A 27,845-nucleotide genomic window follows, 5' to 3' on the forward strand; every position below is an offset into this window, starting at 1 on the left:
AAGCTGGGTCTTGAAATGGATAAGCACAGATGATACTCCATCCGCAACTACTGATGAAGATGCTCCTCCACTAGTGGATGACACCGAGGATGCCTCACACATGGAAGAAGTTGATTAAACATATACGGTTTTTAACTACTTAAGTAGCTTTTCGTAATTTTTGAAAGTCTGATTTGTGTTTTGACGTAGGACTACGTCTTTCATTTCTATACCGGGGTGTAAAATCAAAGTTTCGAAAACGAAAGCGTTACGCCGGAGACCGAGATTTTGAGCGTTAATAGCTCCTAAACAACTGAACGAAATGGTATGATAAACACTTCATTCGAAAGATAAAATGTCTACGCGTTCTATACTTGTTACTTTCTGATCCAAAAACTTGTTTCAATAGTTTTAAAATTGCTTTCAAAACAGGCTATTGAAATCACCAATCGGTATATAAGCGAGCGCCGCTCGGAAATCCACTTAGTTCTAATTGAACAGCGATTGGAGCATGTTGTCGCTGTTGTGGTGAAGCTCTTCGTTTATCATGAAAGCGCGGATGAACAGTGTCACCAAGAGCCTGTTTGTGCACCCTAGGCCAGAAGGGAATCCATCAGGAGGAGAGTGATGCCACAAACGATTCCCCGGGAAGATCTCGATGCAGCCGCTACACACACACACACACACACATACACGCGCGGAATTCTTTCCGTTTGGATGCCATTCAGCATCGAGGAAAATGTGGAAATATCTAATCATTACTGAAAATAATCTGCCAGTTCCTCTGGGAACTTAAAATTACATGTGAAAGAGTTTATTTGAATGTTTTCTATCCATGCAACACTGTGACCAAATACATTTGGTTTTGTGATTTTTCAATCAATCGCAATTAACAGGATAGTTTCTGAAGATTATTCTTCCCCATCAGTAGTATATTTCCGTATCCAATATTGTATGCGCCCGCAATCGATTATTGCTCAGTCGCCGAAAGTTCCGAGCTCAGAGAGTTCATTCCCCTCTAGTTTGCCTTCCAAATAGCCATCGTAAACCACGCCTTTTCTCGATTCAATCACGCACAAAAAGCATACTTAAGCGATATTCTGGTGGTGAGATGCATTCATTTTTCGTGAGGACATCGACAAAACAACATCGTTGCTGAGGGTGCTGAACGGCGAAGGATCGAGATCTGCCATGAAACGTAAGCAGTTTGTTTGAAACTGTGAGGGAGCACAGAGAAGCCGATCCTTCAGGAGAAGAGAAGGTGACCATCGAAGTAGCCGCTACACACACACATACACGCACGGAATTCTTTCCGTTTGGATGCCATTCAGCATCGAGAAAGATCCGGAAAATAATCTGCCAGTTCCTCTGGGAATTTAAAAATACATTCATGTGAAAGAGTTTATTTGAATGTTTTCTATCCATGTAACACTGTGACCAAATATGTTTCAATCAAGTGCTATTAACAGATGGTTATCGAGTTAGCATAAACCACTGGTGGGCTTCCAGTATCGAGGAAAATGTGGAAATATCTAATCGTTACTGAAAATAATCTGCCAGTTCCTCTGGGAATTTAAAATTACATTCATGTGAAAAAGTTTATTTTAATGTTTTCTATCCATGTAACACTGACCAAATATATTTGGTTTTGTGATTTTTCAATCAATCGCAATTAACAGGATAGCTTCTAAAGATTATTCTTCCCCATCAGTAGGATATTTCCGTATCCAATATTGGATGCATAAAACCTTGTGCCTCCAACGTAACGCTCTCGTTTTCGAAGTTCCCCAAATATTCATTCATTCAGAATGAATTCAGATTCAACTTCAAACAAATGATCTCTAAATCAACGATAGTCCTACGTCACCCTTGCGGTTATACCATAGATATAACCCACTTTCTGTTTTTGGAGAAAGGAAACGGTATGCTGAATTGAGTTTCTCGTATCAGTTAGGGTCAACAATTGTAAACCTTCAATTTAATGTTGTACCGCGTTATAACGGCTGCAGAAGATGTATATTCTTGTTATTAGTAATAGCATACCAAATACTTAAACTGACTACATGTTAATAATAAATATAAATTATTTCAAAATGCACAGTTTAAATGGATTGCATTCGAAATTGCCTATTTTTGTCCGAAAATTCTCACAATGTAGATGATGACTACATCTTTGAATCTGGAGTAGTGATTGCCCGTTTGGAACGGCGAATGATTAGAGATCGTTCAAGTCCATTGGAAACGCTTAGTCCTATTTTTGGCTACCATTACTGGTACTAGTCGATAACAAATGAGGATACGACTTCAAAAGTCACAAAATGGCATGTTTTTCCATTGCAATAGCCCACGAGAATTGAGTGAGTGTTCATGAGAGTTCATTCAAGCTAAAAATCTCACCACAGTCGCCTTCGGAAATTGAGTGAGACAGTTTTTGTGAGCTGTCACTTCTCATTCGCGCATCAGAATCAGCCCCAATGGGTTATTTCGCTAATTCCAATCTCGTTTGTATGTGCCTTGGGGTAAGATTAGGTTTCTTCGCAGATCCTCGTAAAATTTGAGATACACGTCTTTTCGATGTGGGGACATCCAGTTCATGCTTTATTCCCGAGGATTGAGCTTTCCAGTTTTTTTACTAAAGCTGTATAATGCGACTCCGGTCCCGGTTTTGTAATCTTGGAGTTGCCTTTGTTTTTCTTCCGTATGCCATATTTGGGACCTTTCTTGAGAACTTTTCTCCCCACTGTTTCTCTTATGTTGATGCTCTTCGCTATCGCTCGGTTGCTTGAGCCGGTATCCTTAAATTCGCGGATTAATCTTCGCCCAGTTTCGTCTAAGAATTTTTCTTTCGTCATTGCGTTTAAAAATAGTCCGAAACACTATACCACCAAAATGATTATGGCATCAGTGTACACACATAAAACCTCGTGTTGATGATTTGACAGGTGGTCAAGATATTGTCAAGAAGGTTGGGTAAATACTAAGATGTCAACTGCGCGTATAGGAATTTCGCTTCAAAATATTAAAAATATCATTCCAAAAAAAATTGAAGCACTAATGGTAGCGGAAACAATATATTTACTATACGCTTACAAAAACTGCATAATTGAAATGATTTGGCTGAGTACTATTCAAAAATGATGCTGTTAAAACCTTGGTGCGTTTATAGGAATTTCTCTCACTGTATATATAATTTGTAAATTCTGTTAAAAGATGTGGGATTTTTACGCTCTTCTTGCTTTTCCCCATCGTATCTTCATTAAGACAGCTGAAGTCGAATGAATAAATAAATAAAACAAAATAAGATAAAATGATTTAGTTGTAATGTTTTCAAAGAAAACATGACAAAGTCGTTGTTAGAGAAACTTACTAGAAACTTCAATTACGATGTATGGATGACTCGCTAGAAATTGTAAGGGCTATTCATATTTTTTTTTGAGAATTTGTAGAAAATACGTTTTTGAGAGAAATGAATTCAACTTTTTAAAATATTTTTTTTTCAGTGTAATTTCTTTTAAAAATATTTTGTTATTTTTTTAATGAAAATTTAATCCATTTCCTACATTTCATCCTTTGATGAAAACTTACCTATAATAGTTTTTGAGTTATAAAGTTTTCTAAAAAATTAAGAGAAAATCTATGACCGCTTTCAAAAAAGTAGTCTAATTTATTTGAAGAGTGTTGCTTATAGCGAATTCGTTTTTGTTCAGTTTCAACCCCAGTGCCGCACTAACTGCTGTCAAAACGTTTTTTTATTCACTCAGTTTCGCACTCAGTGTCGCACTAGATCGCCCCGAAAGCTGTTAGTTTCGCACTGAGATGTTTCACGGGTTGGCACTCGGGTTCACCAATACTACTATACTGAACTGTCAAGTTCCGAATATTGTTTTGGAAAATCTAAAAATAAAGACTATGAAAATGGAAAACCTGCTGCTTTTGCTTTTGTATTATTGGAATCGTAATCCAATTCGGATTCTGATTTTGAAGAGTAGAGTAGACGGCATTAAGCTACGTGTGCTTTCATTGGGAGGTGAAAATAATGATGGATATTCAGGTGGAATAAATTTCAAAATCAAAATTATGAATGAAAATTTACTTTAACGTATCGAATATTTATTTTATGTGATTAAATAAAAGTTTTTTTTCCGATATCGCAGAATATTGAACGAAAACTGTGTCTAATGATGGTTTTATATTATAATAGTAATTATTTGTGGAACAAACAGGAAATGCATCGACAAATGGTTAAGTGAGTGTCAGAACTACATGTGTTAGGTAATCAAACAATATTAAGTAAAAATTTTCATTCAAACTTTTATATGTTTACACTGCACTTGGCCCTTCTGATCTGATGGAGAACAATTTACCTCCCAAGCACTAATATCACCACCAGACGTCGACACTGTACATTTGCCGTCGTAAATATAAACAAATCAGACTATATAACGCACACCAACAAACCACCGCATTCGTGAAACTGAAAACGTTTTTTTATTACAGAGTCAGTTTTAAAAACGAATTCGCTATTAAATGACCACCCTCAAAGTTTCACTGCAATATGAGATGGTGCACCCAAGTCTAGTTGGCTTGAAATTTGTCAAAATGATTTACTAACCTTCAATCGAGGTCATCACCGTTGCCTCCGTATTGCAGCTGTCGACCATTGCCATATTCTGTATTCCCGAGTGTCTCACGTATCCCTTGGAATTGATGTGATTTTTCGGATTGGGATAATCGCTCGAGTTGCTACTATTGATGTAGTTGCAGTAGATGGGATTGTTGTTGATTTGATGGTGGTTATTATTGTTGTTGTGGTTGTTGTGTTTGTTCACATTGTGCGTAGAAAACGAAAGATTAACATATTTCAAACCCTGACTACGGATCATACACGGTCCCAAAGAATAAACAAAAGCCATCACCACAGTGGTTAGAGATAACATCACACAAACAACACCAGGAATTTCGCCGACACAACAGGATGTTAACACGCGGTAACACAATGGCGGTCCCAACGATCAGAATGAAAAAAAGAGATAGATTCAAGGCGAAGAGGTTAGGATGATTGGTATTGATCTAGATTAAGGGGTTCAGTGCATCCCAAAGAAAAATGAAGCTTCATGTTAAATGCTATTGATTAGTGTTATGCTGGATGTTAATAGACTTATTGAAAATTGTTATCACCGGGTTAGTAACATTCGTAAATCACATATTTTCGAGCATTCAAGTTCCTACCTGTTGTACATATAGCCGGCCTTTGACCACCGCAACTGGTTCTTGTCAATAGTTGAATCAATTTCGCCTGTGTCTGAATTAATTTGATCGATGAAGTATGGCCGATGTTTCAGCAAAAAGTTTTGCACATTTCCAAATCGACAGTATTCAACAATAACCATCAGCTCTCCTAGAATAATAAACAAATTTGAGAAAACCCCAAACCATATTGTGTTACGCATTTCTCCATACTTTTAGCTATGTTCTTCGTAACCGCTCCCAGCAGATTGACCACATTCAGATGCTGACCCAAATGGACCATAATCTTAAGTTCGGAGATCAAAGCTCGCATCACTTCGTTGTCGGTTTGTTTCTTCACCATCTTCACGGCAACCGTTGTTTCATCTTCGTTCACCATAATCCCACTGGCGGTAGCCTTCATAACCACTCCGAAAGCACCAGCTCCCAACTGTTTTCCCAGCTTCAGCTTCTCCTTGGGAAACTCGTATTCGCTTTTGTACGGCAGCAAATCGGCCTGTTCGTCCAGCGATATTTCCGGGTTCATCTGGTCCAGATTACCCTCCTCGAAGTTTGCCAAGCCAGCCTCTTTCATCGCTTTCACCTCCTTCTTTTTCTTGTAGTAGAACAACGAGATCATAATGACGGCAATGATCAGAATAATCAGCAGCGAAAGCACTAGATAAATCCAGGTCCTCCGAATGGCCACAGTCTTCACCCGTAGGCTCCACATCTTCTCCGTCTGACCCACTTTATTACGGGCACGGCACGAATATTCCCCCGAATCTTCTTCTCTCAAAAACTGGAAGAACACTGTTGTCTCATTAATCAGCAGAAGTCTCGTTTCATTCTCGAAATCCATTGGAGCGTCATCCTTCAACCACTCCACCGTTGGTTTCGGCATTCCGTCTACGCTGCATTGAAACTGATTGGTTTCACCCATTCCAAGTTGTAGATCCACCGTTGCTGTTCCCTCCAAAATTCGCGGTAAAACTGGTTCATGAACAACCAGTCTGATCTCCTTGCTTTCGACTTGATCCGTGCTCACCACATTCGCCTGACAACGGATCTCGCCTTCGTTTTCCTCACTGGCAGTCTCGATTACGAGTCGCCTCCGATAGGCGTACGTCTCGTACCAATCTTGGAATGAAATTCCCTTGTCAGCGTCCTCGATCAGTTCTTCATTGTCTTTGAAGAACGTTATTTGCTTGGTATAGTTATAAACCGAGGCAGCACACACGATCTCTACTCGATCACCGTAGGTGACTTCCCCTTTGGGTGACTCCTGTGCGATCATTACCGGCTCGTCAAGGTCGCTGATGAGCAGGTCGGCTTTCGCAAAATCTCGACCCTCGCTGTTTTCCGCGATGCAGCCCACGTATCCGGCGGTTTCGGCCTGGAAGCTGTACTGCTCCACGGTGATGACCTCCTGGTTTCTGCCAGTTCCGTGCAGACGAAAACCCTGCAATGATGGACGCAAAAGTTGTTACGTGATGAATCATTTTATGACAACTAGAAAGAAATCAACTTAATCAATAAATCGACTACCTTCACCTAGCGACTAGCGAAACGCCCAACAAACACTTGTAGCATCTACCGAACAGGACGGACAACACAGGGAATCTGCTATGTGAGGTGTTATAGTTTGGTACAGGGGTCTCATTATCTAAAAGTCGAATCGTCACTCTAAAGTTGGTGCATTGAAGTCTCTGATTTTGTCGTTTCATATTTTTCTATTACATCCTTTATAATTTAAAATGGGGAGAATTCGGAGTGGTAGATAGGTGGTACCACTCCAAACAGACAAAATGAAAATTACTATTTTGAAAGATTCTATTCTCCGTTGCTCTGAAAAAAGGTTGAGTAGATTAGGATGGTAACAACGGAGCCAAGACGGAACCTGATGAAGAAGTCTAGGTTCTTTTGAACACGTTCAAAAGTAGAACTATTGCCATAGACACAAGCCACCTAGACAAGAGACCTCCATAGACACCTAGTAAAAGCTGACCAAAGAGATAGAAAATATAGCATTCAGCCGGGAACGTTATGACGGGTGTTTTCTCAACTTCGCTTAACTTTTATTAATTTAGGGATCCTAATTTGATCGTAGAAGCATGTCTTCAGCCACTTGATTGCAATGAGATTTTTGAAGAAAATTGAGCTCTTTCGGCACTAGTCGTGCTGCGACTTTTCTCATGCTCTAAAACATCAACCAAAATTTTACCAACGGTCTCCTGAGCGATATTTAATCTAGCTCTCTTAAATTCAAATGACGATTTCCGAGCACCATTTCTTTTATAAGGTGTTTCAGATTAAACGCTCTCGCAACAAATTTTGATAACTTCTACAAAAGTGAACCGATTTTTATTTTTAAAAAACCAAAATAAAGCTTATTTCAGGACATTTTCGATGTGACCACCTCTTTTTCGATAACCCGTTTTAAACAGTGAACAAAATTCTTCATACACAACTCTAACATTACGACTTCGATGCTGTTGAAAATCCGAGTTATTTCTTCTTTAAGTTCCTCCAAATTTTGTTGCTTATTAACATAGTAACGGTCTTTCACGTACCCCCAGAGGAAGTAATCGAAGACGAGAAATGTTGAAATTCTTACCATAAGAAGACAAAGTTTCATTAAGGTTTCGGTTGCTCGAGTAATACGATTTCACTAAAAATACACGTTTTTGTAAATTGAATGAATATTATAGTGGAGGCCAGCTGTCTTGCTGGTTGACCCAAGAAGACCGAAAGATTGCTCTTGGTCTTGGTCTTCTTGTCAGAATGCTCCGAGTCGGGTTGTGCTTTGGATGTGGTTCTCCTGAAGCTCCTCACCCGATCTGCACCACAAACGAACCCACCGCTTTAGATAGGTAGTAATTTCAATCTACCCCTAGCAACAAATAAAATAATACATTGTGTGCGTGTGATGCAAAAATATGCAAGCCCTCTTTACCAGACGGCATGAAAACCAACGCTTTGTGTCATTTCATCGAGTTTCGCCACGGATTTGAAGTTGCGAACAAAATCGCACGTGATCGTTACGTAACAAAATTCAATTTTTATCCCTAAAAATATATACGCGCCCCTATATGCTTCAGCAGCCAGATTCGATTTTGGGACCGAATGAGGTGTTTTTCCCTGAGCCAAGGTGATAAAACACGTGTTGTAACGAGCTTAACGGTTGTCAGCAAGTAGACACCGAGTAATGCATCTCAAATATCGCGAATATCTACCGGAAAATGATTTTGTCATGGTTGCTAAACATAAGCTTATTCCATCTGTTTTCGCTGAATGCAAAATAAAGCTAGGTTACCTTGGTCGTGCTGAACCAGTTCAATGTAGTGGTCCAATATATGTTGCAGTTCGTTCAGGAAGACACTGTTCTTCTAACGCATTTTCTCGTGGGCTTGATATTCAAAGTATGTGGGAGCTACCTGTGCTCCCGTGGCCGAGTGGTTAGCGTCATAACTAACATGCCGGGTGTTCGGGTTCGATTCCCGTTCTGGTCGGGGGAATTTTTCGTCAAAGAAATTTCCTCCGACTTGCACTGTGATCACGCGTATTCTAGAGCTTGCCACTCAGAATGCATTCAAGGCGTGTTATTTGGCATAGAAATCTCAACTAAGTACTAATAAAAAATGACGCAAGTAATACTACGTTGAGACGGCGAAGTTCCTCTAGGAACGTTAGTGCCATTGAAGAAGAAGAAGAAGGGAGCTACCTAAATTCGATATTATTCGGTATCACGGAATAATCAAGCCAGTGATCATAATTAATTTGGATGGAGGACCAGATCAGAACTCTTGCTTTAAAACGGTCATAGATATTTTCGATTTATCATTTTAATCAATTGAATCTTGGTGCAATATTCGTTGCTACAAATGCTTCAGGATGCAGTGCTTTAGGCTGAGTTGGACTTCGGATAGCTTCTCTTTCTGGGAGTTAGCAGCTTCAATACTTCCTTATGATCATGAGAGAACTTACTTGGATGAAAAACTCAAAACAAGGACCCGAAACTGGAAACAAAACAAAATCCAAAATTCGCATTTTAGCGTTGCGTAATTTGTGTACCACGCAGGAGCAGGAGCAAGACTGTGTGATAAAAAAGTGATCTTTTTTTACGCTCTGGCCCGTGTGAATGAATTGTCATCGGGTGGAGCCTAAATCGCAATATTGACGTCGGACTACATCTTTTGATCCCACGTTCATTCAACATATAATTACTGGCGACGAGACATGGGTGTACGAGTATAACATGCAAACGAGTCGAAAATCATCAGCATAGACCGCTGTACACGTGTCGAAACCGAAAAAAACAACATCAAAGTCGATCGAAAATGAAGGTGATGCTGACTGTTTTCTTTGATATTCGTGGTGTTGTCCATACGGAACTCCTTCTGGAAGGTCAAATGGTCAATAAAAAGTATTACCTCGGCGTTATGAGGCGTTTAAGAGAGAAAATTCGTCGGAAACGATCAGATTTGTGGAAGGATAACACATGGATTTCGCACCACGCTAATGCACCAGCTCATCGATCCATCATTATGAACGAATTTTCGACCAAAAATGACGCGGATGAGATTGAACAAACACCGTACTCTCCAGATATGGCTCCGCGAAAAAGTGTATTGCACCGGAAGGAGCCTATTTTGAAGGCGATTACATGAATTTAGAAGATGAATAAAGCATTCTATTTCAAAACACAAATTCCCGGAATTTTAGTGTTTTAAGAATGGTTCTAGCGAATATTATTCTTGTTTTTATTCTCCTGTGACGTTAGAATATGCATACTACCTTGATCAAAAAGTTCCCGGAATCACCACCGTGTGGCGCTCTCAGTCATCCGTTTTTATTTTTAATTTTTTTGTAGGTTGGCACATTCATTGTCAATGACATTCCATAAAATTTGTAGTGTGATAGTTTTACATTTCTAAAAGTTACGCTGTGTTGAGTACATCTGCTATTGTGCGTACCTCGATTTTGTACAATTTGCAAAATGGAAGTGAATTTGCAACAATCAGTTTGTATTAAATGTTGTGTCAAAAACGGTTTAGATGGTGCGACGACATTGCAAATGTTAGAAAAGTGTTTCGGCATCGATACTCTGGAAAAACAGTCGTTTATCAGTGGCACGAACTTTCTAAAAGTGGGCGAGAATCCGTGAATGATGGTGAGAGAAGAGGTGTACCATTGACATCGAAAAGCGACGAATACATCAATAAAATCAAAGAAAGGATGTCCGTAGACCGCAAATTGACCATAAGAGAAATAGCAGAGGAGTTGGACACTGCTTTTAGATCCGTTCAAGACATTTTGATTTATTATTTGGGTCTCAGACGTCTCGCTGCAAAGCTGGTGCCGAAAGAACTGAATTTCATGCAAAAAAGAGTCCGCATTGACATCGCAAAAGACATGATTTTCAAGGAGGCCGAATCTGATCCAACAATCATCAAGCGGATCATTACTGGAGACGAAACGAGAATGGATAGACCGAATTAGCCGCGACTGAAAAAATCACGTCGATTTCAGTCAAAAAAGAAGACGATGCTCATAGTTTTCATGGATTACAAGGGTGTTCTTCTTCTTAAATGGTACTAACGTTCCTAGAGGAACTTCGCCGTCTCAACGTAGTATTACTTGCGTTATTTTTATTACTACTTAGTTGAGATTTCTATGCCAAATAACACGCCTTGAATGCATTCTGAGTGGCAAACTCTAGAAATACGCGTGACCACAGTGCAAGACGGAGGAAATTTCTTTGACGAAAAATTCCCCCAACCAGAACGGGAATCGAACCCGAACCCCCGGCATGTTAGGTTTGATGCTAACCACTCGGCCACGGGAGCACAATTAGGGTAACACGGGGTGAGTTGGTCATACGGGGTGATTTGGACCACCCCTTTATCTCAAAAAGTACGGCTCAACTTGGATTTTTTATAATGTCATCTCCTTTTATTCTTGAACCGTATATACTTAACGTAAAAAAACTTTGATAAAATTTAACAGGTAGAGGGAAACGGTAGAATGAACACATCAAGCACTTTGATTGTCAGAAAATGTGAGTTTTTCGATCGTGGTATTAAGGTTTTTTTCCGCTGATTAAACAAACTTTTCGTGTATTGTGCAGTAAAGTTCTGTTCGCCTACAGAATAGGAACATTTTGATGCAGCGAAACTGTAAATTCGATAATAATAACGGAAATTAATCGCATTTTAATTTTCGCATGTTGTGTGGGGTGACATGGACACGTTTCTGTGGGGTGAATTGGTCCTACAGGTTTGAGGCTTTTCTTTGGTCTAATTGATTCCAGATGTCGCAGAATTACAAAAAAAAGGATGGACAGACAACGTTGGAAGAGGAAGGAGCTCGAAAGAGCAACGCAGGTCATCAAGAACGGATTTTCTGCGACCAAGCATCGAAAGTGTTTGAAATTACTCGAACAACAGTGAAAAGATCCATGCAGAATTCGAGATGGTCTCAATCCAATTTTTCTGGTTTGGGAGCTGGCCAAGACATCTGGTATCGATCCCAGAACACTGTTACTTAATGTAACATTATCCCAAAATACTTTACATAAACATAAGTATATTTTGACGTAGAACTTCGTCTTTCATTAAGGGTGCCAAATCAGAAAACAGGTCACGTTTTTATGAAATAAAGTTAACGTTAATAACTATTTTTGCCGTGAACGGATTTTGGCGATTTACATACCAAAAGATTTGTTCAATATGCTATACATTACAATCCCATAGCCTGTATATGCTGATGTGCTGATATGCTGATGAAAATTGGAAGCGTTACCATTTATTCATACATTTGTTCTGTCTATTTGTGGGCTTTCCCGAACAGAGTTTTCAATAACGAGCAACTTATCGACGAGCAAAGAAGGGGAAACCGTAAGATGTAAAGTCTCCGTGAACAAAGGAAAAGAAGAAGAACGAAGGGGAATATTTGCCTAGAGTATAAACAGTTGATCTCACTGAGGCAAACTCCTTCTTAGTGAGTATACCGACTAGACAACATCCTTGCTGGGCGATCTGGATGGCGAGGGATCGAGTGTCTTTCTAAAGGCAATGGAGGCGGAGGAGTAATATGAGGAAAGAGTCGAATTTTCCAAGGGTCTTTTTGAACACTGAGACAAATGAACGTAAAATTTTAAAGTCTCTTTAATTCAACAAAGAAGATGAAGAAGAAGAAGGCAAACTTTCATTCTTCGTGAGGAAATCGACTGAACAACATCGTTGCTGGGCGAGCTGGACAGCGAGGGTTCGAATGCCTCAAGGCAATGGGGGCGGAAGAGTAATTTGATGGATAAAAAAAGTTTTCCAAGGGCCTCATTGAAGGTTAAAAACGAATGAACTGAAGAAGTTTAAAGTCTCTCTAATTCAACAAGCAGGGAAAGAAGGCAAACTTTCAGTCTCGTTCTGTATTCAAAGCAATGAATATCGCTTGTTCTTCAATTCGGATTGAGCTATGGAGGCGACCAAATTACTCAATCGCTGATGTCTCTGGCATTGCAATCATTGCATCAAACTGACGCCATTGCATTGAGGTTCTAAGCTACCCAATTGTGTGGGGAATCATCAAGCTAGGCTATAGTTAGCTCACTAAGAAAATAAATGTTCTGGAATTTTTCAGTGATTTGGTTTCACATGACGGTGGGAAAACTCTCTCCACAAAGGATGATAGCTAAGCTAATCTAGACTGGCAATGTCAACAGAAAGGGATTCTGTTGAGAAGAGCGCACAACGGAGATAAGTGTGTGTATATTTAATTGCTTATAACCATCGATATATGGATATTTGTGTGCGTACGTGTGTGCTTCATAACCCGTACGTGAAAATAGTGCATCTTCGCTACGCTGAAACCCCATTTGTATCTGCTCCCGTGTGAATAGGCCCTGTAACGATCACCTATTTTTCTATGCTATGATTGCCGATTGTTTTGTGTTGAAAATTATGCAGTCGTAATGATAAATGAAAACAAGGAGGGAAGATAGCGGAAGGGAAATATTTACGCTAGGGTATTAGTAATCAATCTTTGCTGAGGCAAATATTCAGCCTTTTTCCAAGCAGTTAACATTGTAACACATTGATGACAGAAACCTTGAACTGACGCTATGGTGAAGCAGGTGTTAAGGTTGTGCACCAAAAAATTATTTCTGGAATACCAAGTTATACAATAAGTTATAATGGGTTCGCGTGCCAGTCGCAAAACTGCTTTCAACTAGGATTGCATTCGCGCTAATCTTGATAATAACGAAGCAGTGCTACTCTTTACGAGGTTGTTGAAATTAACAGATAGTTTATTTCGTTTATTTAGTCACCAAGAAAGTAAATGTCTTTCTGGAATTTTGTATGTGATTTGGTTTCGCTTGGCAGTAGCAAAACTTTCTCCACTAAGGATGACAGCTGCGCTTATCTCGTGCATTTCGTGTTCTGCGAACACAAAATGTATTATCAAATAATTATCGTCAAATGATTCTACAATAAAAAAACATTTGAGGGCGACCAAACTGGTTATTTCAAAATTTTCGTAGCATTATAAAATAATATCCGCAGTTATAAACAAGCAACTTAAATTAAACTACAGCGTAGTTCTACGTCAACAATGCGGTCGTGTCTTGAACATAACCTCCTATATTTTTTTTTCGATGAAACACACACTGGAATATTTTATGATATATTTGGTAGATTGAAGCTTTATATAATGATTAAACGTTATTGATTGAGAGAAAACAAGTGTAGCTCAGTGTTCAATGTGCCATTTGTTGTTTAGACCGCATTGGTTTGGAAATATTAGGCGATATGCTTAGGGGGTCCAAATTCCCCCCTTTTACCCTACAAGGGTGTTTTTTTATTAATCCGTTTATTTTTCCACGCTCAGTTACATAAGTTTAATGGAGCCAAACTCTTAACTATATTTCAACACATTCACATTCACATTCACATTCTCATTCACACTGACACTTCACACTCAATTCTTAAAACTATCCTTACATCTAATATGTATTTACAATTTAACTTCTTCTAATGTTAGTAGGAAGGGAACCGATAGCTCGCGAAGGACGAAAAGGAGGGGAAAAGGATGTATGAACAATCACACACGAAGATCGATAGCTTTAAGGAAAACATATATTTGGGACATGTAATCAAGGTCTAACCGAGCCAACACATCTCTCACCGTCACATTGGGCTGCTTTCCTCCAGCTCGAAGGGAGTTTTCTAAATTCGATCTGGCGACAAGATACAACTCGCACGACCAAACAACGTGTTCGATGTCGTGGTAACCATGGCCACAACCGCAGAGATTGCTGTCGGCAAGATTAAAACGAAAAAGCAGCGCGTCTAACGAACAGTGATTGGACATGAGTCGGGAGAAGGTGCGAATAAAGTCCCGACTCAAGTCCAGACTTTTGAACCACGGATTGAGGCTAACCTTAGGGATAATTGAGTGGAGCCACCGGCCCAATTCATCTTCGTTCCATTTGCGTTGCCAGTTAACGATGGTATTTTTACGAACTAAAGAATAAAATTCATTGAAGGCGATTTGACGCTGATAATTTTCGCCTTCAATTGCACCTACCTTTGCTAATGAGTCAGCCCTCTCATTACCCGGAATTGAGCAATGTGAAGGGACCCAGATAAAGGTAATGACATAACAGCGTCTGGATAAAGCACTCAAAATTTCTCGTATTCTCTCAAGGAAGTACGGCGAGTGCTTTTCCGGTCTCACTGAACGGATAGCTTCGACAGAGCTAAGACTATCCGTTACAATGTAATAGTGTTCAACAGGTCGTGAGGCGACGCTGTCCAGCGCCCAGTGTATTGCTGCCAATTCAGCAATATACACTGAGCAAGGATACTGAAGACTGTGTGAGGTGCTAAAAAAATTGTTGAACACTCCGAATCCTGTGGTCTCATTCATAGAGGACCCATCAGTAAAGTACATATTATCACAATTGACACGCCCATACTTTGCTTCGAAAATCGTAGGAACGATCCCCGATCGATGATAATCTGGAATTCCATGGATATCCTGCTTCATGGACAGATCAAAATGTACAGAGGAATTGATGTAGTCAGGAAAACAAGCACAGTTGGGAATATACGAAGAAGGATCAACCTGCATGGAGACGAATTCATGATATGAACTCATGAATCCGGAGTGAAAATTTAGCTCGATCAGCTGCTCAAAATTTCCGATCACCAATGGGTTCATGACCTTACACCGGATGAAGAACCGAAGAGATAATAAATTGAAGCGATCTTTTAGTGGGAGTAGGCCTGCCAAAACCTCGAGACTCATGGTATGCGTTGACATCCCAACGCGATACGGAGACAAAGATACTGAATTCGCTCGAGTTTAATGAGGTGTGTTTTGGCAGCTGATTGAAAACAGAAACTGCCATACTCCATCACTGAGAGAATAGTTGTTCGATACAACATTATAAGATCTTCTGGGTGGGCTCCCCACCAGGTGCCGGTAATTGTACAGAGAAAGTTTATTCTTTGTTGGCATTTTTTACTCAGATACCTAATATGGGCCCCCCAAGTACATTTGGAGTCGAACCAGACCCCAAGATACTTGAATGACATAGCATGAGTGATCGGTTTACCCAAAAGTTGAAGCTTTGGTTTTGCTGGTCTATGCTTCCTAGAAAAAACCACCATCTCTGTTTTCTCCGTGGAGAATTCGATCCCTAGCCCAATGGCCCAGGTTGAAAAATTGTTCAAAGTATCTTGTAAGAGTCCTTGCAGGTCGGATTCGTTTGATCCTACGACAGACACCACTCCATCATATGCAAGTTGTCTTAGGCTGCAATTTTGTGTAAGGCAATTGTCGATGTCGCTTACATAGAAGTTGTACAAAAGGGGGCTTAAACATGAGCCCTGGGGGAGTCCCATGTAGGAGACCCGACTTACTGTCGAATCCCCGTGAGAAAAATTCAAATGTTTCTCACAAAGCAAGATATATAACATATTATTCAATAGAGGCGGCAGACCCCGAGAGTGTAATTTGTCTGACAGGACCTCTATTGAAACTGAATCAAAGGCCCCCTTTATGTCCAAGAATACTGAAGCCATTTGTTTTTTTTCGGTGTAAGCCATTTGAATTTCTGAAGAAAGCAACGCAAGACAATCATTCGTCCCCTTGCCCCTGCGGAACCCATATTGCGTATCTGAGAGTAGGCCATTCGTTTCAACCCATCGATCAAGGCGAAACAAGATCATTTTCTCCAACAATTTCCGTATACAAGACAGCATTGCTATTGGGCGGTACGAATTGAAGTCGGACGCGGGTTTTCCGGGTTTTTGAATAGCTATAACTCGTACTTGTCTCCAATCATCTGGAACAATATTATGTTCCAGAAACCGAATGAATAAATTCAACAAGCGATGTTTCGCCACATCAGGGAGGTTTTTCAACAAGTTGAACTTAATTCGATCCGATCCCGGAGCAGAATTGTTACATGAAAGGAGAGCAAGAGAGAATTCTACCATCGAAAACTCAGAGTCAAGATCGCACCTATCTTGTGGTATATCTCTAACAATTTTTTGCACGGGAGCGGAATCGGGACAAACCTTTCGTGCAAAATTAAAAATCCATCGATGTGAATATTCTTCGCTTTCATTGGATGAACAGCGATTTCTCATGTTTCGAGCCACTTTCCATAATTTTTTCATTGACGTTTCTCGTGACAAACCTCCCACGAAATTTCGCCAATAAACACGTTTTTTCTCTTTGATCAAATTTTTGAACTGATTCTAAAGGGCTAAATACGATTGAAAATTTTCAAGAGTTCCACGTTTCCGAAAAGCTTTAAATGCATTCGATTTTTCTATATAAAGCTTGGACCATTGGCTATCCCACCATAGATTGGGAGGCCTTCGGGAAATGGTGGAACCTGGAACGGGTTTCGTTTGAGCGCGAACTGCGCTGTCATAGATCAAACGAGAAAGGAAATTATACTCCTCCAATGGAGGTAAACCATCTCTAGAATTGATGGCTAGAGCAATCGCGTCCGCATACTTTTTCCAGTAAATGTGTCTTGTGAGGTCATATGCCATGTTTATAGATTCAGAAGAATTCGACCCAATGGTGATGGAAATTTTGATTGGCAAGTTATCACTACCTTTAGGGTCCTGGATTACATTCCACTTGCAATCTAACGATAATGAATTCGAGCAAAGCGAGAGGTCAAGAGCACTTGGGTTAGCAGGAGGTTTAGGTACACGTGTTGTTTCCCCAGTGTTCAAAACGGTCATATTGAAGCTGTTACCAAGGTCATATATCATCGATGAACGTAGCGTTGTACTGTTCCCCCCAGGCAGTTCCGTGAGATTTAAAGTCTCCCAAGATCAATCGTGGCTCAGGAAGGAGTGAGCACATGTCAACAAGTTGCTTGCGGCTAACCGCAGCTCTCGGAGGCCAATACAAGCTGACAATACAGAGGTCTTTGCCTCTGATGTTTGCATGACAAGCAACAGCTTCAATCCCTCCAATAGGTGGAAGGTCAATTCGAAAAAATGAGTGGCACTTATTGATCCCCAATAGCACCCCTCCGTATCTGTCATCACGGTCCAAGCGTATAATATTGAAATCATGGAAAGAGAGATCATCTCGCGAAGAAAGCCAAGTTTCGGACAGAGCAAAAACATCACAATTGAACTTATGAATTAAAAATTTGAATGTATCCAATTTAGGGATAAGACTACGACAATTCCACTTAAAACAGTGATATCTCCGACCTCTCTATTTAAATTAGACATCAAGAGAGATAATCATTGCTAGGAGGGGCCATGTTTGCATCAATTGTTGCAACATTGTCTTTAATACTGGAAGCATTGAAATGACAATGGTTCTGATGGAGCCGGAAACGTTAAAACACTTGAAGATTTGATCCAAAAGGTCAGACAACTTTATAAATCCCGATTGGGAAGTTGAGCTGGACGGAAAAACAGGGACAGTTGGGGTTTTTGATGTCCCCTCGAGTGCTGGATCGTTCGAAGGTGAACTATTCCCACGGAAGCCAGGAGGAACCTGATTTTGCTTGTCCGCTGCACTCGATTTTTTAGGCAAGCTAACAGGGGATATCACCGGAGGGACTTGTGATTGAATTTTGGGAGTGGTCACATTTTTGCGCCGGGGATTCCCTTGGGAAATAAACGGTGTGCCCCCGTGAGCTCTGTCCGCTTCCATTTCGTCAACTGGCAACGTGGAAAAGATTTTGTGTGAGAAGATTGGATGTTGTTGTTGTTGGGCCTGTCGAGAAGCGCCCTTTAAAATTTCTGCTAAAGTGCGTTTCGAGCGTTCCTTTAAAGAGCGCTTCTATTTCTCCCAGCGACTCTTGTAAGTTTCACAAGCTGAGAGCTCATGTGGGGTTCCCCCGCAATATAGAAACTTATGCTCAGTCGCACTGCAGGATTTGCCCACATGTTGCTCTCCGCAAGTGGCACAGCGCTCCTTGTTGGCGCAGTAGTCTGCTGTTTGACCAACTGACTTGCATTTGTTGCAAGTCATGGGCTTTGGCACGAAGAGACGCAGCGGAAGCCTCAATTTGTCCACCATAACGTAGTCAGGGAGGGCGGAACCAGCAAAAGTTACTCGAAACGAGTCGGACGGCGTGAATTTTGTTTTTCCCTCTTCCTGGGACACTTTTCCTAATTGATGGCAGTCCAAAATTTAAACTTTTTTCAAAGGGAGCTTTTTAAATCTGCCATCTCCCTCTTTTATTAATGCGCTCGTCAGACCCGTTTCTGTAATCACCCCCGAAATTTCTACGTTATGGCAGGGCACATAGACGCGATATTCTAGTACGAACCTATTGTCGACAACAATCTCGTTAGCTTGCTTCCGGTCAGCCACGACAACACGCAGTTTGTTCGGTCGAACCTTTCTAATTTCGACCACGGAGGAATAATTTTTTGTCAGATCTTTCATGATCCGAATGACGTTGAGCGATTTCCCGTTGGGTTTTGGCCGGAAGAAAACAACCCATGGGCCAGATCCAGATGCATCTTGTGGATAGACCTTGACACGCGGAGAGGGGACAACTGAGGGGGAGGACGAGGTCGATTGTTGAGCGGAAGCGGGAACAGTTGGGCTGAGAGGCAAGTTCGGGAGATAATCGGAAGCGGGAGCGGGAGATTGAGGGGGCGAAGTGGAAAAGTTTGCCAATTTTCTTGAAGGTGGCTTGTTGAGGTTGATTAACTCTTCCTCTGAAAAGACATCGTCTGAGGGGGGAACGCGTTTAAGCGCCTTCCCAGTAGTTAGTGAGGAGGAAACATCAGACTCAATGTCCATATCAAGAGGATCGCACTCTGCCATTATGGCAGATATACAATTATGTTTTTTCTTTTTTTTTTAAATCCTTAACCTAATATATATATATATATACTTAAATACTTGAAGCGCACGGTGCGGATGATTTGTAACGGTGCTCCAATCGAACCACGTGATGATCGCTTGGCACAACAGCAATGGTGTATCGCACCACAATACGATGACGATGGAACGGCACACGCTCACAGCGCCCGCAGTGGAGGACTTCTCCCTTCCGCTGGTTGTGATTACTTATCACTTCACTCTCGCAATAAAGGAAACCCCGTTAGGGCGAAACAATCACTTCAGCGAAACCGATAACGGTATTGTTCCAACACAATAACGGACACGAACAACTTTGCGTCCGGCGGCTTCGGACTGCGCGAGCTGACTGAGCTACAAGGGTGTTGTGTATCATGAATTCCTTCCACAAGGCCAGACAGTCAAAAGGAAGTATTATTTGGGCATTATAAAACGTTTGCATGAAGCTATTTGCCAAAAAAGACCGAATTTGTGGGCAAATAGCTCGTGGATCTTGCATCACGTTAACGCACCGTCACACAATGCCATCGTTATTCGTGAACATTTGAAACTCAGGAAGCCGCTCCACGGAACATGTTTTACCCGAGCTGAGATAATGGAAAAATCGAAGATGGCGCTGATGGCCATACCGCAAATCGAATATAATAAATGTTTCGAGGATTGGATCAAGCGCTGGCATAAGTGCGTTGAAGTCGATGTGGAGTACTTTGAAGAAGACAATATCAATATTGATGTATAATCTTGTATTTTTATTTCCCGAATGAATTCCGGGAACTTTTTGATCAAGGTAGTACAAAGAAGAACATAGTGTCTCTTCCTGCTATCACTTAGAGGCGGATGAACTGAAAAGTTTAAAGCCTCTTTAATTCAACATCGTCGTCGTTGTCTTCTTGCTATGGTTGAAACCAGTGCGCAATGGTCCAGGAGATGCATTTAAGTGGAAATTAGCGTCTAAAGCTCGATAGTTATTCTCTAGACCAGGGGTTCTCAAACTGTTAGACCCCCAATTTTTTTTTGAAACCCATCTCTTTAGTTTTTTTTCTTACTGAATAATTATCAATTTGAAAGCATCGCAGTTGGTTAAATGAATAAACTTGACATTATTTCCTCACGGAGGCGATTTGGCGTAGTGGTAACATCCGCACCTCTCACGCAAAAGGTCACAGAGTTCAATTCACACTCCCGACATTCTTCCAAAAAATGGAAATGATGCGACAAACCGACCAAAAGTGTTGAAAGTCACTACAATACAAAAAAAAATAGTTTCTCATAGTATTCAACAAAATAAATAGAGATAAAATTTAGTAAATATCAAGTTTAATAAATAATTATTAATACAAATTTCTCACAAACTATAAAAAACATAAAGTTCCTCATATAGTTGAGTAAATAATCGAGTGTTCAAAGAATTGCTTCGAAGGTTTTTGATAGCACTCATAACATATAGTAGAGACTTATGTGATCTAGGGCTCTGATTTTTTGCTACTAAATGGTGTCTGTGAATCATGCAGTGAATGGCCAGTATCTTACGCAGTTGAAACTTTGAGTGAGCTGTAAAACCACGATGACTATCAACTATTGATGGATGGCCATCAGTCTCAATGTTCTTTCATGGAATAGCTTCTTCGGTATAAAAAACCGATCGACTCTTCTCTAGTATCAGTCTTCATATATGTAGCAAAAATCATTTCTTGGTACATATTTTCATCTTTAATATATCGAACATACCCAACAGAGCGTCATTGCTGGGTAATGTAGACTATAATATAGGGTGTGTCACATCAAATTGCATCACGGAAAAAACGCTGTAGAAATTCGCCCAGTAGACCGATCCTTTTGAAAATTTTAGACAGTAAAATAAAAACTATTAAACAACTTTTGGCATTTTCTTTTTATTCATACTTCGAGCCCAAGCCCGTATGCTCGCACCTTCCTCTTTACCCCGTCCATAAGGTTCTGTACAACGTCAGGTTGTAGTTTTTTTTGAACAGAAATCCATTTTCACTTGAAGTCCGCCTCCGATTTGACAACTTTTGGGTTCTTCCGGAGGGACTGCTTCATAATCGCCCAATATTTCTCTATTGGGCGAAGCTCCGGCGCGTTGGGCGGGTTCATTTCCTTTGGCACGAAGGTGACCCCGTTGGCTTCGTACCACTCCAACACGTTCTTTGAATAGTGGCACGAAGCGAGATCCGGCCAGAAGATGGTCGGGCCCTCGTGCTGCTTCAATAGTGGTAGTAAGCGCTTCTGTAGGCACTCCTTAAGGTAAACCTGCCCGTTTACCGTGCCGGTCATCACGAAGGGGGCGCTCCGCTTTCCGCAAGAGCAGATCGCTTGCCACACCATGTACTTTTTGGCAAACTTGGATAGTTTCTGCTTGTGAATCTCCTCTGGAACGCTGAATTCGTCCTCTGCGGAGAAGAACAACAGGCCCGGCAGCTGACGAAAGTCCGCTTTGGCGTAGGTTTCGTCGTCCATTACCAGGCAATGCGGCTTCATCAGCATTTCGGTGTACAGCTTCCGGGCTCGCGTCTTCCCCACCATGTTTTGCCTTTCGTCGCGGTTAGGAGCCTTCTGAACCTTGTATGTACGCAGGCCCTCCCGCTGCTTGGTCCGCTGGACGAATGAACTTGACAAATTCAGCTTATTGGCGACATCCCGGACCGAACTTCTCGGATCACGCCTAACTGCTTAACTACGCGCTTGTGATCTTTTCACTGACGGAGCATCCATTTTTGCCGTTCTTCACCTTCCGGTCGATGGTTAGGTTCTCGAAGTATCGTTTTAGTACTCTGCTGACCGTGGATTGGACGATTCCCAGCATCTTACCGATGTCCCGATGTGACAACTCCGGATTCTCGAAATGAGTGCACAGGATTAATTCACGACGCTCTTTTTCGTTCGGCGACTTTTTTCCAAATTTACGAAAAATTGACAGTGAAGCATGGCCAACGTGATCTATACACTCTTATCTGATTATAAGCGAAAGCTGAAGATATAATTCCTAAAAATTAAATTTCTACAGCGTTTTTTCCGTGATGCAATTTGATGTGACACACCCTTTAAATTGATAATGTTGGTAATGTTGGTCTATAATAAATTGAACAACGTTTTTCCCTCTTCGCGACCCATCTCAAGGTTCCTGAAATAATTTTTAAAAAAATTGTTACGCCATGCACATAAATGACCAATCATTTTGGATGTTCTTTTTCAATCACTTTATTCTAGTTCACTTCATTTAGCTATGTAAATACCTTGTAATCTCTAGAATTAAATTAGTAGCTGAGAACATCATCATTCAAGCTCCAACGCATTTCAGAACGCATATGAACTTGCAACCTAGGGGCAAGCTTTTTATACAGTAAAATATGAGGAGCATGTTTGGACATGAATTTGATGATGACTTCATTCGTGTTAAATCGTGTATATGTTTAAAATACAGAGAAACATTCTTGAAGGGCTCGTACGCTCAAACGCATAATCATGCACGAACCTGTTCACGTGTTTTTACTTGTCGAATTGTTCATCTTGTACTTTTTGTTCTTTTTTATTTTCATTCTATGTACACTCATCGTCTTGTTGAGTTTTTAAAATTTACAGCAATTATATTTTCTACTAAGATATTGATCATTCTCAGAGTTGCCACATATACAGAATATTCTATAATTCACAGATTTTTCGACAAATTTCAGATACAGAATATGTTTATACAGAATTGCAGTTTTTCTGCAAAGATACAGAATTTAAAGATATTAAATTAAGTACAGTTCATTTTCTCTGTCTACCTTCTTACTAACAAACTTTGTTTTTTATCGTTGAGTCATGAAGATATGTACCTTGATGTTGAACCATCTGAAATGTCACATTACTTCTCCATTCCTGCTAAGGATGTTTTTGGGACACTTTTTGATAATTCCACATTCATCAGTGTGTGTTGAATGAATTTTCTCGCTTCACAATGCCAACAAAACAAAGTTCTGGAACCGGCTGGCTTCCAAAATGGTGGACTCCATTTTGATAGCAAAGAACTATGTATCGACTCAAGGAGAAGCGTCAGGGATGAAATTGAGGGAAAATTTAAGAAAAGCAAAGTTCAACAACACCATGTATAAACACCATACAATTTATTATGAGAAAACTGTTTTTATGATTTATTTTGTTGTATTGATACTACTTGAGCAAACCATAAATAAGAACAATAAATTCAAAATGAAAATCAGCCTTTCTTTCCATTTTTTTCCGTTAGTTTTATGATACAGATTTTTTTCTGCTAAAAATTCAGATGTACAGATTTTTTCACAAAATTTTACAGGATCAAATGGGCAACCCTGATCAATCTTATAACAGGGTGGTTCACGTAACACAACTTATGCAGTATCTTTAATATTTCAAATAAGAACTTGCGGTATATTATAGGGGTCGATATTCAAACCCCGTCGACCCCCAAAATCAATTCTTTTTTCTGTCGACCCCTGGGAAACCGAAGTCGACCTTAGGGGGTCGACATCGACCACTTTGAGAAACCCTGCTCTAGACAATAACTGTCTTCGACAAAGTTGTTGCATATGATAGATCGCTAAGTTTGATGTTGTCAAAAATAGGGTGACCAATATTTACGATGAAATTAAAATTGTAACATTCTTATATTTATAGATAGAGGTAAACATGGTTCTACAATGTTATAGCCCCATTTATTTAAGAAAACTTTTTAGAACAAAGTTGTTTTTCTATCTCTTGAAATAACCGATATAGCGCTTTTTTCTAAGTTGCGTTAGGGTCACCATTAAAAAACGTTTTTTGCTTTAACTTTAATATTGAAAATTTTACATGCAAACTATCTTCAGAAGACTTTTAGAGCTTACTAAGACAAACATTTTATGTTGCAGAACTTGTCAATATCTCAACTCTTCTCAAAGTTATTGATATTTCTTCCCAAAAAATACGCTCAACTCATTCGCTTCGCTCTTTTTGGGGCAAACATAAAAAATATTCGTTGACGGCATTTGAATGAGCATACTTGACTCTACATAATGTGGGATTTCCAAATTCTATGTTATTCTTTTTATTTGTGTAAACTAAAATTGAAATCATGAGTTTTTGGATGAAAACCTATCAATAACTTTGAGTAGTATTAAGATATTGACAAGTTCTGCATAGCAAAATGTTGGTCACGATAAGCTCTAAAAGTCGTCCCAAGATCGTTTTTAAGTAGAGGTTGAAACATAAAAGTTAGAGAAAAAACCGGTTTTTTTCATGGTGACCCTAACGCAACTTAGATAGAAAGCGCTAAAATCAGCTTTATGGAAGATTTTTATTCTCTAGACAAAAACTGTCTTCAACAAAGTTGTTACATATGATAGGACACTTATTTTCATGTCATCAAAAATAGGGTGACCGAAATTTTCGATGGAATAAAAAATCTAATTTCCTTATCTTCATAGATAGAGGCAAACATAGTTCGACAATATTGTAGCCTCAATTATTTTAAGCAGCTTTGTAGAACAAAATTTTATTCTATCTCTTGAAATATCCGATATATCGCTTTTTATTGTAAGTTTCATTAGCGTATTTTTTGGGAAGAAATATCAATAACTTTGAGTAGAATTACGATATTGACAAGTTCTGCATCATAAAATGTTTGTCTTAGTAAGCTCTAAAAGTCTTCTGAAGACAGTTGCATGTAGAATTTTCAATATAAAAGTTAGAGCAAAAAAAACATTTTTCTGATGGTAACGTAACGCAACTTACAAAAAAGTGCTATATCGGTTATTTCAAGAGATAGAAAAATATTTTGTTCTACAAATTTGCTTAAAATAACTGATGTTAAACCATATTTACCTCTATAAAGATAAGAAAGTTAGATTTTTTATTTAATCGAAAATTTTGTTAAACCTATTTCAGATAACATCAAAAAGGGCGCTTTATCATATGTAACAAATTTTCCGAAGACAGTTTTTGTCTAGAGAATCACTGTCGAGCTCTAGATGCTAATTTCCCACTTAAAGCAAGAGGTTTTTGACTCGTACAAGATGTTTCAGTCGTTTTTGTCGTTCGTTGTTTTATTAACGTATTGTTTCCACTTCTAAGTTATCACAAGCTACGATTGCCTTCACAACTGTATGAGCATCCATGAAGCACGTCACCTATGGACTGTGCTACGAATCAAATACACATCGCTACTGATTTGTCTCATCGATTGAACCATTCCGGATTTTTTTCACCAATTTAAAGCAGGATTTAATGTTGGCATGGCGTTTAAAGCGGTCACTCGATTCCCAATTTTCCGGCTATTAAGTAACAAGAGAAGAGAATGTGATATCAACATGGCCCAGATAGTCATTAAGGGGGGACCCCTGTCTGGAAGATCGAAAAATAATGAATTTTCGTGATTTTTTCGGATATTAAAAATAAAGTGTAGTGTAGTATTTTGATTCAAGGTATATTTGTAGATGGATTTCCATTTTTTGAGTTCAAGAATAATGATTATTACGTTGTTGACCGCTGGATGCTGTCTGAAAATCGATACCTTGCTGGTGGTATCGATTCTGAAGCAAAGGGCTGTCGCAGAACGAATTCCAATGAATAATATGAACCTTAGGACAATACCTAAAGTGTTACATAGGGGTTTTTAAAATTTGTAAAATTGCTAAAATGACGGCTATTTTTGTTAAAAATGAATAATTTTTCATGAAAAATCGCTGTTCAGAAGCTCATAAAAAATCGAAAAAAATTAGATATCAAAAAACGGCTATGTAACGCTTTAGATAATTCATTTTTACATGCTGAGTAGATCCCGAGATATCGACACCAACAGCTGAAAAAACATGGTTTCGAGACAAACGCGTTTAAAAATTCGTACAGCAATACTATATTCCTTGAGGTAACCTTATACTTCTGGCTGAAACTTTCCAACGGAATCGAACATCGAAAAATCCTTTTAGCGCAACATTTCCGAGGGCATAAGCTTCCCAAAAATTGAAAAAAAACCTTTTTTTCGAGCTTCCAGACTGAAATCCTCCCTTCATAAGGAACGCTCCTAGCATTTTCTTCTTGCTGGGGAACACTAAAGCCATTTTCCACACAGGTTCGAATCTAGCGAGGACAATTCAATGTGATACAGTTTTGTTTGCAAGCCGATATACCTCTACCCACACCACATAAAGACGGCGACGACGACAACGACGACAACAACAGTAACAACAGAGACTAGTCGACAACTTACCCTTACCATGATAATCTCATCCGGCTCAGCCCAAGCAACTAATCGAGCGCTCGTAGCATAATTCTTTAACGGCAACACCACGCGGGGGAGAAAAACGATCGCGCATGATTCGCAGTTTCAATCGATAGTATTAAACCAATAGTGTACGGTATAGAGAGGAACTATGATTATGATCGAAACATATATATCGGATAAGGGATACTTGGATTGTGGTTTGGGTGATCCCAACATGTAACGTGTAGGGGGTAGATGATACTTACGTATTCCTGAACTTGTTTAGGCTGAATGGGACCCGAGCAGTTGGTCCAAGGTTCGCTGGTGCATGGAATGAACGCAAATCGCATGTTTGGTTTCGGATACCCAATGCAGGTACAGACGAAAGTTACCGTCTCCTTGGGTCGAGCAAATACTGGATTGATCGAAAGGACAGGTTTCTCTGAAACACAAAGGTCACAATGTAGTTCCGTCTTATTATTTCCGACAATTGTTAGTATAAGTCTCACCTCTTACAAATACTTTCATCTCATAAGTCGTCTGGACGCCTTCATTCTCCGCGTGCAGAATGTACAACCCCGAATCGTACACATTGGGACGCTTGATGCTCAGCTTGACCTGTCTGTCATCTTCGAGCATATCGTACTTATCGCCTGGCGCTAGCGCCTTATCGCTATCGTCTCTGATCCAGTGAAACAGTGGCTTCGGATGGGCATCGTATCTCAACACTATCGTTATAGGCCGTCTCGTTGTGGTGTTGATAACCTTGAGGTTGTTCTCCTCGTATATCTTAATGAAGGCAGCTTCCGGCGCAACGACATTCACTCGGGTGAACCGATAGCTGGTATATTTGTTGTGATCCTCCGCTTCGCACCGATACATCCCAGTGTCACTTGCCTGAGCGTCCTTGACGGTGAGTTCCGACGTTCCGACTATGTAGTGCGGTCTCTCTGGGTGAGGAATCACGGTAATACTGCTGACCGTCACCCGGGAATCCTGGATCGAAGCAATACATTTTGAGAGTTTGGTTGGAGTTTTGGTTACCTTGCATCAA

The 27,845-nt window shown here is 40.0% G+C and overlaps 1 protein-coding gene across 8 annotated transcripts in view; it reads right to left on the reverse strand.

The window, feature by feature from the left end:
• LOC129778542 (vascular endothelial growth factor receptor kdr-like) overlaps window positions 1-27,845 on the reverse strand; it is a 139,568-nt gene that overhangs the window by 12,323 nt on the left and 99,400 nt on the right. For 5 of the 8 annotated variants that reach the window (XM_055785502.1, XM_055785503.1, XM_055785501.1 and 2 more), the window contains 6 exons: window positions 27,301-27,787; window positions 27,058-27,233; window positions 26,798-26,860; window positions 5,440-6,667; window positions 5,209-5,377; window positions 4,592-4,851 (listed from right to left, as the gene is read on the reverse strand). In XM_055785502.1, coding sequence (XP_055641477.1) covers window positions 4,592-4,851; window positions 5,209-5,377; window positions 5,440-6,667; window positions 26,798-26,860; window positions 27,058-27,233; window positions 27,301-27,787 — 2,383 coding nt within the window. The remainder of the gene's footprint in view (window positions 1-4,591; window positions 4,852-5,208; window positions 5,378-5,439; window positions 6,668-26,797; window positions 26,861-27,057; window positions 27,234-27,300; window positions 27,788-27,845) is intronic. The other 3 variants (XM_055785508.1, XM_055785507.1, XM_055785506.1) reach the window with 3 other exon arrangements.

Source organism: Toxorhynchites rutilus, chromosome 3, assembly GCF_029784135.1.
Source record: "Toxorhynchites rutilus septentrionalis strain SRP chromosome 3, ASM2978413v1, whole genome shotgun sequence".
NCBI lineage: Eukaryota > Metazoa > Arthropoda > Insecta > Diptera > Culicidae > Toxorhynchites > Toxorhynchites rutilus.